The sequence below is a fragment of the Acipenser ruthenus genome, chromosome 23 (assembly GCF_902713425.1).
Source record: "Acipenser ruthenus chromosome 23, fAciRut3.2 maternal haplotype, whole genome shotgun sequence".
NCBI lineage: Eukaryota > Metazoa > Chordata > Actinopteri > Acipenseriformes > Acipenseridae > Acipenser > Acipenser ruthenus.
In genome coordinates this window covers 19,862,888-19,875,732 of record NC_081211.1, presented here as the reverse complement: position 1 = coordinate 19,875,732, position 12,845 = coordinate 19,862,888, and the positions used below count along the sequence as shown (strand labels likewise).

At 37.9% G+C, this 12,845-nt stretch overlaps 1 protein-coding gene across 1 annotated transcript; it reads left to right on the top strand.

Annotated features, from left to right (window-relative positions):
• The first annotated feature begins 3,778 nt into the window (after nt 1–3,778).
• On the top strand, nt 3,779–12,845 carry LOC131699626 (magnesium transporter NIPA4-like). The gene is made up of 6 exons (XM_058996774.1): nt 3,779–3,926; nt 8,851–9,096; nt 9,357–9,413; nt 9,779–9,869; nt 10,210–10,370; nt 10,874–12,845. Exons 1-6 carry the CDS (start codon nt 3,884–3,886, stop codon nt 11,491–11,493), a joined length of 1,218 nt encoding a protein of 405 aa, XP_058852757.1. The 5' UTR covers nt 3,779–3,883; the 3' UTR covers nt 11,494–12,845.

Below are 12,845 nucleotides of genomic sequence, written 5' to 3'. Positions count from 1 at the left end.
TTGTTCTTATCCATTCTTGGGTGCTTTTAGTTGTGTGTTTTGGGTCATTATCCTGTTGGAGGACCCATGACCTGCGACTGAGACAGAGCTTTCTGACACTGGGCAGTACGTTTCGCTCCAGAATGCCTTGATAGTCTTGAGATTTCATTGTGCCCTGCACAGATTCAAGGCACCCTGTGCCAGGCGCAGCAAAGCAGCCCCAAAACATAACCGAGCCTCCTCCATGTTTCACTGTAGGCATGGTGTTCTTTTCTTTGAAAGCTTCATTTTTTTGTCTGTGAACATAGAGCTGATGTGACTTGCCAAAAAGCTCCAGTTTTGACTCATCTGTACAAAGGACATTCTCCCAGAAGGATTGTGGCTTGTCAATATGCATTTTAGCAAATTCCAGACTGGCTTTTTTATGTTTTTCTTTCAAAACTGGAGTCCTCCTGGGTCTTCTTCCATGGAGCCCACTTTCGCTCAAAAAGCGACGGATGGTGCGATCAGAAACTGACGTACCTTCACCTTGGAGTTCAGCTTGTATCTCTTTGGCAGTTATCCTTGGTTCTTTTTCTACCATTCGCACTATCCTTCTGTTCAATCTGGGGTCGATTTTCCTCTTGCGGCCGCGCCCAGGGAGGTTGGCTACAGTTCCATGGACCTTAAACTTCTTAATAACATTTGCAACTGTTGTCACAGGAACATCAAGCTGCTTGGAGATGGTCTTGTAGCCTTTACCTTTACCACGCTTGTCTATTATTTTCTTTCTGATCTCCTCAGACAACTCTCTCCTTTGCTTTCTCTGGTCCATGTTCAGTGTGGTGCACACAATGATACCAAACAGCACAGTGACTACTTTTCTCCATTTAAATAGGCTGAATGACTGATTACAAGATTGGAGACGTGTGATACTAATTAAAGAAACTAATTAGTTTGAAATATCACTATAATCCAATTATTTATTATCTTTTCTAAGGGGTACCAACAAATGTGTCCAGGCTATTTTAGAATATCTTTGTAGAATAAGCAATAATTCATCTCTTTTCACAGCTTCTTTGCTTTATTCTATGACATACCAAAGGCATGCAAGTATACATGATAAAATAGCTTTAAATTTCATCACTTTTCAGGAGGAATGAAGCATTATTTCAATAAGCTGTAAGGGTACCAACAAATTTGAGCACGTCTGTATTTGTATTGGGGTTAACTAGCTGCTATGTAGAACATTTTTGTTTTCCACATAAGAAAGCAGGACGTAACCCATGATCAGCTCTATAATTCTTATGAAACTACATCTATATATATATATATATATATATATATATATATATATATATGATGAATACAGCCTGCAATCTGTAAATGACTTGGGTTATACATTTATAAATAGGTCCTTTGATTATAGAAAGATGATTCAGCAATTTTGGTCTCTTCAGCAGTGTGAGTTTTTCATGACTAGTTTTGCAACTATTTATTTTTTTAGTCTAGTCCAAACAGGGTGTGGAAATGTCCTGAGACACCTGAAGCAGCATTGTATTGACAATGCAAGCAAGTCAAGGTTAATACAGTATAGATTTAGAAGATCTTGCAACAGGGAGATGCAGGTTTTATGAATTACACAGTATTGGACCAGGATTCAAAATGAAGTCTTTATGTACAGTGTCACACTTGAGCACAGATTTCACACAATGTATGTTTTTGCTTATACCTTAAGCTCTGCTTATCCAATATAATTGTGTATGTATATTGAGGCTGTGTCCATCCATATGTGTGTGGCGTGTTATGTTTTTGTTACATTTTTACATTCGATGGATGTTAGTTATGGTGATCTACTTTTTCATGCTACTTTGTGTTTACAGTCGTGGCAGAGAATACTGAAATACATGGTTTACAGGGGAACAATGATGTCATAAAAACACAAGGTAAATGAACATGGGTTATGAACGAGGCTATTTTATTAGAGTGAAGGTGTGGCCTGCCATGTCTATACCAGGATGCCAATCAAGGTCTTCAGGGCAGGGTGATATGACATTGCATTGCTCCTCGTACCTAGTACACACTCAGTTGTATCTAGTTATACTGTCTAACAATTGAAGTACATGAAAGAAATCAATATGGGCACATTAAATATTGAAGTAAAGTAGCATCACACTCTAAATAATAGTAAAACGCTTGCCCCCAAATCAGTTGTATGCAGTTTTGTTACATGAAACATGGGTATTAGCCATGGATCTCTGTAAAGCTTCAGGTGGGGTCTCAGTGCTTGCAGCACAGGGAGTGAATCTATAGTGTGGTGGCAGGTTATAGGGACCTCACTGGAACCAACAAGTTTTTTATTAGGTCATAATAACAATATTATCTAATATTTTCTAAAATAAAAAGCTGTTATAAAGCTTTCTTTTCTGCTTGCAGAATATTGTGCATGATAAACAGGTATAGCCTGGGAATTGTAAAGTAGAAGCCTTGCAAAAACGTCATCTAGGTACATTTGTATTGGATGCATGATTTCCTACTGGTAAACAGGATGAACATTGTGTCCATTTTCTTTATTAAATACCACTAAAAAATATTATGCAGAAACTTTAAAAAGGAGATGTTTGGGTACAGGTGTTGCAATTCTTACAAGTAACAACTGTTTAGAGATCGAGAACAAATCTGATTGTATGTAAAGCTGTCTTTCAGGTTTAGCTGCACTCTGAGGTGAGGATCACCTGACTCTAAACACTGAACCACTTGATTTTAGGGTTGGTCTCTTAAAGCTAGAGGCATTCCCTTTTGTAATAGAATAAACAGTACATGTGAATGGAGATCACAGCCACACAAAACACACCCCAGGCGGGGAAACGGGTATCGTTACAGATAACGCAGTTTCTATGAAATTGAATGTTTGACAAGTGTTTGTTAACTTAACAATGTGGAATTTATAGGAAACTAAGCCAACAAGACAAACGCACCTTCAATTAAACCAAAGCAGTAATTTTAACTGATGAAAGTAGCTCAAACGTTTGTGTACGTGACTTGGTGCAACTGACGATTTGGCATACTTTGAGAATACTGCCGTTAATGTCTTATACATTTGACCGTACATTGTATTCTGGAGTGGCCTACGTTTCGGGAGAGCCTCAAAATCGATTTGTTCCACCGCCACTGGAAACAAACTTTATTCACATTATAGAAATTACACTGTGAAATCGGCTTTGTATTGTGGCTTATGACTCATTAAAACAAACGCTTTGATAATAAGAAATGTTAACAGAATGACTTTGGAAGTGTTTGATTTGAAAGGTAGTTATAGGGATTTATTTAAATAGTTTGCAACAACTTTAAAAAAAAAACAACAACATGGGTCTCGACAAGCCAAAAAATATTATCTCTAATAAGTAATGGACCATTTATTTTTCATTTTACCCAATCAGACCCTGTATATTCACACCTTTACAAGAAAATTAGCATATAGACTGATTCACGGCACTATAGACATTTTTACACTATTTGCATTTTAGCATGATGGCCAATGGATGCGCTGTGGGGGTGGGCGGGGTTAAGGTTATCAGGTACAGCTAAACAAATTCACCTGGTTTGGATGATTATGTCAGTAGACTAGAGATTGAGCCGGTTGCAGCGCTCATACACAAAGGAAAAGGATATCATTATTATTTGTATTATTATTTTTTTAAATTGAATTGCTTTCGATTGTTTATTTTGTGTGTTTTTTGGACGTTCAACTGTTGGCGATTATTTTGTTTAGTTGAAAAAAATACTATATATATATATATATATATATATATATATATATATATATATATATATGTTTTCAAAAACGACCACCCGTGTTTATATTGTGTTTTTAGTTTTGATTTGGAAACGTTTTTAGGGAGTATTGGAAGTCTATTTTCCGAAGATGACAGAAGCTACTCAAGTCTCGAATCACAGTTGTACGAATGGTAAGTTTTCATTTGAACCTATGTATTTTGTTTAATATTTTATTAACATTTCAAACCAAAGTCGCTTTGAAAATGTTGCACTTGTGAGGTTTGATGTAACAAAATGCGGGGCGAGGCTGTTTGCCCAGGGAAGTATAGTGCGATATAGTGAAACAATATTGTTTTTCTGAATCGGTCAAAAGTCCTGGAGAAGTCAACGTTTACATACTGTACTCCTGGAAACTACAGAAACAGTTTGATATTCATTTAATAATAATGTAAGTAAAACGATTTAAACGAATACATCTTTGCAAAACACAATACAACATTTTTATATCATGCGTAGGCTAGGCAACAAATAATTAGTTAATATACGAGATGTATGATAGAAATAGAATTCATGTCGTAAGTGTTGCATTCAATCAAAATACAAGAACCCCAAACACCTAAGACAGTGTTCAACATGCCAAGGCATTCATATATTGGAGCATATTGTAACACCCTCCAGTGTGTTATTGCACTTATAAAATGGTGACCCCCTCTGGGACCCCTCCCAAAGTGAACTGGTTGCTAAGGGAATGAGGCAGAGTGGTTTAGAAAGTTCAATTCGGACGAGAATGCCCTCAGTTTGGGAACAACCGTTTTTCTTTTCTTACTTTTTTTTCTTTTTCTTTCTCTGTTTTTTAAATCATTTATATATTTCTTTGACTTCTAGTTTATTTCGTATGACCAGGAGGACACACATTTATTACCTGTGGCACAACATTGCGTTTGCTTGACAGCTTTGCACACAGTACTCTCGTTTCTGTAAAATGTAAATGAGCTGAAAGGTGTGTCGCTCAGAACATTCTTACCTGTATTGTTGCGTTAGTCGGGTTTTTCTAGTTATAGCCTTGCATATGGTTTATTACCCAAGACCATTTGTATAGTCGTTTTCTCTTAGGGGTGCCGTTAGCTACACTTTTTTTGTCACCTGTGCCTCTAGTAAACGTTGTTATTTTTATATGTATATAAAAGTACTTGTATCCACTGATAGTGTACCATGTAGTAGTCTGTTATGTTCTACATATTGAGGCATGCATTCTGTTAGACACCAGTAAGGAGGCTGTCTTGAAATTGCCATGTGAAACTGGGCCTGTTTAATGCTGCATTAAGGAGTAGTTGTTAGGAGGACCAATTTAATAACTGGCTGAGGTGTTAAAGTGCCATTATTATGTACCACTATTGTTATTTAGACATGGGAACCACAATATTCCCCTTTGTAGAATACAGTACAGTGCTTTTATTTCTAAGGGAGGCTCCCAGCAGGTACAAAGTGCCTTCATACATTTCACTTTGTATGCAAGTTGCTTAACCAGTACCACTGAGAAGCAGTTTTGTTTCACCCTAAACAAAGCAGCACCCATAGCATCTGGGACTGATTGGGTTCTATGACTACAGCCGCTAGTTAAAGGGTGCATTTCTCTATTTACCTATAGATTTTTAAAAAAGGCATAGGGGTGCCTGTACAACTTAATGTGGCAAAAAATGTACATTGCCTTGCTTTCAGGTCAAGTATAGTGCACTGATGTCTAATGTAGTAAACAGATAGCAGACAGGCATGTTTTGCTGTGAATTGTAACACGATTCAGGGTATTGAAAATCTTGTGTGTTTTTTTTTTTTTATACACGTCTGTATTAAGGGGGTTTCACAGGATTTCCAGAGCTGCTTTTCAGGTCTACTTTCCTGACATAATATATGTAACATAGCCTAATTTTAAATGTCTTGATATAAGCAAGATGACCAATCATTTTGGTCTGACCCAGGACATGCTAGTCAATTTTAACAAGTGACCTCAGTAACACTGACATGCCTCATCCAGACAGTATTAAATCACCACAGGATATGTGGAGATAACTGGAATAAGTGGTATGAAATTTCTCAGGAATAAATCGACTGTCTTTGTCCACATACAATATCTAAGGAGATTGCCAGTGACACAGAGGGGTCTTTTGTATGTGTTGAGTTGGGGCTCCAGCAGGCTTTACAGCTGTATTTTTCCTATAGCCCAGTCTGGCTGGATTAGTAAGCTTTCTTGCCAAGACACTTGAGATAATAGCCGCCTTTTTATATAACTTGCTGCAACTTGCCTGTAAGATCTGCCTGCAAAAACTGCTTGCTGATTAATATACCAGTGAAACTTTGAAGTGTGTCATTAAGGAGTTGCTTTTGAGACCTGTCATAAATATAGATTGCCATTACAGAAGTAAGAGCCAATGCCATCTAGTGATCTGCTAGTTTGAGTTAAGTTTCCATTTGTTTTTCTGTCGATACACTGCTGAACACTAGATGGTGCTGGCGCTTACTCATATTAAGGCACTAGCTGATCCCACATGTTTATGGCAGGTAGTTGAACTGAAGAGCAGTAGACTGGTCTGCTGGACCTGGGTCCTATCTTGGGTCTTAACTGATAGCATAGTGGTTAGCATTGCTGGAAGGTGGGACCAAGACTGAATGGCAATAGAACCCCACAACAGAGTTTCAGAAATCTTCACTAACTATACACATGAAACCTTGAATCTCTGATCAGGAATTGGCATAGTTAAACAAATTTAACATCACCTGATGGAATTGAACTTCCCTGTATTTGTTTTGGCAAAGTTGCTGAATAAACAAATCTGTTATGTTCTTTAGTACCTGTAGTTCATTTTTTTCTGGTAGCAGGAAGGATTTGTGTTCCTTTTAATGAGCCAGGGGGATTTTTTTTTTTTTATCTGACTGACTTCTGTTTTTGTGTTATTATTTTTTCTGTTACTTGGATCATTAGCAAAGAAAATATGCAATATACAATCAAACTCTGACTGAGCAAAAAGGGCGACAATAAGTTGACTATCAGGAGTTCAGAAATGACCTGGCAAATTAAACTATAAACCACAGAACTGCTGATTTACAGCAAATGTTTTGCTATGGAAATATAATAGTGTATTGCATTGATTTTACTGTAGTGTTCATTTATAACATGTATTTAGTCTGCTATACTGTACTGGTGGACTGGAATAATTCAACATAAAGAATGCTGTAAACACACACACTGGAGTTCTGTATGGTAGTGTTACTTTATGGTAGAACATTTACAGTATCGTGCTTGCAGTACAGGTCCATGCACATTTTCTCATCTAATGTGTTTCATTTCCACAAGTGATGCATGTTATTTATATTAACTGGAGTGAGAATCATCAAACTGCTTTGTCCTTAATGACTCCTGTTATGTTCTGGCATGGACATTTCAACATGGTTTTCATAAGCAGGGCGTAAGGTTACCAGGTATTAAGCAGGTTTGACTCTATAGTTCTAGTTTTGTCATGAGTATATTTTACGTGTTGGCAACAGCGTAATAGATTTAGGAGAAAGAAAATTAACTATTAAATGACTGATCTTTTCACTGTAGTTGTGTGATTTCTTATACGTTAAGTGTGTTTTGGTGGGGAAATCATTGATTTTTTTACTTTACTGAACACCTCCCAGAAAGCAACAAACCAGTAAGCAAGAGGACCTTTACATAAGCCCTATTCTAAATGAACTGCAAACCCAGCGCACCGCTTAATGAAATTATTACCACTGCTACTGTCTCTTGTCTTTGAATTATTGAACTGGTTATTAAAGGATCAGAAAAAAAACCCCAACAAGTTTATAACATCCAGATCCTGGTAAGAAGGGCTTATTTCAATGCTATGCAAACACTGTTCCCTGTGTGTACATTTGAACATTTTTCAGGTGTGTATTTGTATAGTATTCGGTTTCAGCAGATGTATTTTCAAATGAGCTTTCCCATGAGATGTACTTGCACGGCAGCAGCAAGGGTCGATGTTCTTTCAGGTTGTTTCCATTGTATTCACTTTTATGAGCAGTACTTGAACTAAGGGAGTAGTGGCACAGATGTATATGGAATTAAACTGTTTTTATTGTAAAAACAGACAGATGAACGTGAATGTAAAACAGGATTTAAATCCGGTTGACGGCCTCATGTTGCACTCAAATTATTTATCATTTACAATGCATCGATATATCTATCAAATGTAAAGGCATACATTTTTTTGTGGTCTAGATTGGTATTTCCACAAGCTTATTTGAGACCAGTTGTTTAAAAAAAAAAAACACACACTATGGCTTTTATAGAAATACAACATTTTTTTCTTTACACATCAATAATCCTAAAGCTTACCAATTTGAGCTACTGAAGGTCTTTTTTTTATAGGGAAGGTCAATGTAGATTAGTTTCTCTTGTAGCAATAATTGTTTTGAGGGCAGTTCTTATCAGCCTTGAGGTCTCATTACTGATAATTTTGTTGAATATGAATATCACCTCATAAAGAAATCTGTCTATCTTTTTGAGGTGTTCGTTGGCACACGGTTGCAGACGACGGATGGGTTATTGCAACAGCATACAAAGCAAGGAAATCGATATTCTCCAAGTTCAGACTGAACTAACTTCTACAATTATCTGATGTTTTTCAACAGCTGCCAAGCTTATACAAATAGTACAACATAACAATCAACCAATCATATATGTGCCTTTCATAGTGGACCACCATCACAAAGCGCTTTACAAGATGCAGTAACAACAAGAAAATCCATAATACTTTAAATACAGAGATATGCATAATACATGCTATACAGTAAAAAAAAAAAAAGTACTACATTAAATACAGTGGAAAGTGCATAATGCATGATAGTAACATAATACATGAAATAGTAGCAGCAACACAGCAGCTAATAGCAGATATCGGGCTTAAAGAGCATGGAAAGCAAGAGAGAACAGGTGGGTCTTGATTTTTAAAGCATCACGCACCATGAAACAAGATATTTTATATGTACGTGATTATGTAGCTATATACCGTGCTGGTGTGCTCCGGTAAAGGAGGAGAATACCTTCACTGTGATCTAATGTTTTTTCTTTATTTTCAGGTTCCCTTGTTACTTTGTCTTGCCTGTCACGGCAAGTTGTGTGCAGAGTTGTGAATGAGATTGATCTAACCATCTCTCTCAGCAACTTGTCGTTGAACATGTCTGCTTCAGAGCAGAAGTGGCGGAATTACGAGTTCTACATTGGCTTGACCATGGCCATCTTCTCCTCTTTTCTAATCGGAGGCAGCGTCATCCTGAAGAAGAGAGCTCTGCTCAGACTGGCTCAGACAGGAGGCACCCGAGCAGGTAAACCAACATGTTCATTCAGCCAGTTTGTAGCGTGCTCTTTCCTCTAGCAAACATTCCTGATCTTCTCAAATATTGCCCGGTCCCCATTCCGAGTCAACCCACCAGCTTTGGGTGCAGACGTCTGTGGGGATATAACTTGGATGATAAACTTTGACATACCAAATCCATTTTAACAAAATGACAGGCCTATGTAGAAATGTTCTGCTGTTCTTTGTCATCGTTTGCTGCATTCTAAACATTTCTACTTTCTCCCCAAGGTGAGGGAGGTCATGGATACTTGAAGGACTGGATGTGGTGGGCAGGTTTACTGACAAGTAAGTTCCAAATCTGAATAACCAGACTCAGTCAACCCAACTCGGTCGTTAACTATGGTTCTCCCTGGACACCATGTCAAATAAACCCCACTCCCCTTTTCTGATTTCAAACAACCCCATGTCAGGTGTAACTGTAGCTGCTGTAATTATCACACCTCAGGTTACTGTACTTCCTGATTTGGGACTGTTTGTGCAACAGCAAGGGAATGCATTAGAGATGCATTTGTATAACCTGTAATCCATTGTATTGTAGTCTATTAATAATTGTAAGACTCTTTTTAGTGCACTATACTGTATTGGTAATTAAGATCATCCAGAGCCAGTCGTAAAAAGTGCTAATTTCTTGGCTTGTCTTTGTTTTCCAGTGGGTGGTGGTGAAGTTTCAAATTTTGCAGCTTATATCTTTGCACCTGCAACAGTAGTGACTCCGCTAGGGGCTCTAAGTGTACTTATAGGGTATGTATTGTCATTTTATATCCATTTTCGTTTGTATTTGAATACGTTTCCTAGAGTGGACATTGATTCAAGCTGGTTCACAACTCATAGGAGGTTTCTTTCAAAACTACACAAGGTTAATGAAATAAATGTTAGCTACAACCAGAATAATCAGCATTATCAACTACAGATTGCATTGCTGTCATAGCACCTGTGTGCAGCCCCTATGTATTTAAAAATTGAACTGTTTTGTTAGCTTTGAAGGTTTAGGGAATGTCTGTTTGTTTTGTACTTAACGACAGCATGTACATGTTTAAATGTAGGACTTTTTACCAATGATCCTCCCCCCCCCCCCTCACAGTGCAATACTGTCTTCCTACTTCCTAAATGAGAAGCTTAACATGCTGGGGAAAATGGGGTGCGTGCTGAGCATTCTGGGAAGCACAGTTATGGTGATTCACGCTCCAGAAGAGGAGGAAGTGAAAACTTTGGATGAAATGGCTCAAAAAATTCTGCATCCAGGTGGGTCATTTTCTAAAAGAGCAAGTAGTTTTGGGTTCTGTTGCGCCAGTTTTTTCTCATTTCTCTACCTGGCTTACACCTACTTTGTCCTGTGTTAGCACTGAACAGACTTCATTTACAGTCAATAGAACAGACTCAGTTCAAATCATGTGACAATGCTGCCTGCAAACTGGCTAGCCCACATTCCAAGAATTACTGCCCTCTGATGTCACTCAACAGTGAAGTCAAAACACTACTGCCCTCTGACATCACAGGTGTATACTTATACTTCTAGTGGAAAACTGTTCCTCTTGAATTGAAAAAGAAAGGTAGTGCTGGGGCAACAGTTTCCACTATAACCCTCAAAAGAATCACAACAACTGAGTTACATCCTTGCGATAGGGCAATTGAAGGCTGTATGTTAATTATGCATGCCATGATACTGGCAGTTTTAATTTGCTATCCATAACCGTGGAAGGGGGAGCTGCCTCTTACTAACAGATCCTTTTGTTTGTTTTCTACAGGATTCCTCGTATTTGCCAGCCTCCTGTTAGCCGCAAGTTTGGTGCTGATATTTTATTTTTCCCCGCGCTATGGACATACCAACGTCTTGATCTACATCGCTATCTGCTCCTTGATTGGAGCGTTCTCTGTGTCATCTGTCAAAGGACTGGGCATCGCCATAAAGGGCCTGTTTGACAGCAAGCCTGTGTGGAAACACCCTCTTTCCTACATCCTCATCGTCACGCTGGTGGCGTCCATCGTCACTCAGGTCAACTACCTCAACAAGGCCTTGGATGTCTTTAACACTTCAGTGGTCTATCCTATCTACTATGTCTTTTTTACCACAGTGGTCCTTTCAACCTCTGTAATTCTCTTCAAAGAGTGGTATTCCATGTTCCCCATTGACATCGTGGGAACGCTATGCGGTTTCCTGACTATTATCACAGGGGTGTTCATGTTGCATGCGTTTAAAGACATGAAGCTCAATATAGATACCCTTCCACAGGTCATTCAGCCAAAACAAGAGGAGCATCCTGTGACTGAAATCATCAGATTTGACGACAAGCAGATTCTTATCAACAGTATGGAGAACTCTGTGTTTTCTGAACAGAAGCCGAAACTGTTTGTGATCTGCAGTTAAGTGATTGAATGTGTGTATATACTGTATATATTTTAATATAGTGATGTATTTATTAAAGGTTGTTTTTTTTTTTTTTTTTTTTTTGCCGGATAGAGCGTTAGATGAAGTGGCTTGTACTATTGCAGTATTGAATTAAAATGAAAAGTAAATATCATGAAATGGAAGATCCGGTTAGGATCTACCCTGCTTTTTTTGTTTTTTGTTTTTTAAAGTTCGGGCACTGTTTTGATAGAGTTCTACATACTGGGGGTTAGGCCATCAAGCATCTTGATGTGCGAGAGGAAAAATACTGCACATCTCTGTAAAACCAGTATAGTAGACAACTTCAGTATTGCCAGGCCTGTATTGTTTTAATCTTTCTAGGACTATTGTGTCCCTTGTTCTGTACAATATTCCCACACAGATAATTTTCATGTTTGATAAAAAAAGGCTTGTTTCCTGTTTTTTGACTGGGAGTAGCCCTTGTTTGCTCATTCCAGTCACCCAGGACACTGAAATCAGTTCTGAATAATGACTTTGTTTTCTGTCGAATGATGCGAGAGGATGGTCTTGGTGCCCAGTTAGTAGGGCAGTGGGCTCTGTATCATGTTTCTTGCCTTGTGATGTATAACAGTAAAACGAGAATAAAAATCTATTTTGTTTGTGAACAAAAATGATGCCTACCCCTTCTTTTGAGCCTTACCAATGGCAGTGGACAACTCGCATGCAAAACACATCCTAACATCTCATGAAACCTAATCTAAAGATATGGTTAAGAGCACCTATAGAAACCTTAGTACTCTACTTCTGTAAGCGAATCTGGTACTTTGCAAGGGATGTGAATTTGAGAATTCTTTCTTTTTGATCGAATTGATTTCTCTTGAAGTTTTTTTTTTTTTAAGATCATTGTAAAAAGATTCTGTTCAGCCCTTTTGGTGTTCAAACTAGTGTTGCAATGAGCTGAGCTCAAACTAGTGTGGCTTGAATTTGAAGGGGAACAATGATGAAATCTGTCCCACAACTGAGAATAATTTTACAGCAAGGTGTAATTCCTTTGTTTCCAATGTTAATCCACAGTTTAGCCTTCTGCGCACTGTACTGTCTGGTTACAGTCTAGTTTATTTTTTACTGTAGTCCTGCTACGTTGTGCAGCAGGGGGCTCTAGTGAGTGATACTCCAGACAATGAAAAAGTACAATGATTTTTTGTTTGCTTGTGAATTGTAATATTTAAATTTTCTTGACTATATATACGCAATCTAAGTTGCTGTATAATTTATTTTTTAAGGTATTTTGACAAGAGCTTTTTTCTAGCTTGTTTTTACATTCCTGAATGCTATGAATCGTCTGTCTAATAAAGATTATTTTTGATCAA

What these genes read in the sequence shown, in the direction of transcription:
- LOC131699626 (XM_058996774.1), top strand. Translation starts at nt 3,884, where the DNA reads ATGACAGAAGCTACTCAAGTCTCGAATCACAGTTGTACGAATG. An exon ending in GAATCACAGTTGTACGAATG is followed by an intron (nt 3,927 to 8,850) that starts GTAAGTTTTCAT and finishes CTTTATTTTCAG; the next exon opens with GTTCCCTTGTTACTTTGTCT. An exon ending in GTGGGCAGGTTTACTGACAA is followed by an intron (nt 9,414 to 9,778) that starts GTAAGTTCCAAA and finishes TTTGTTTTCCAG; the next exon opens with TGGGTGGTGGTGAAGTTTCA.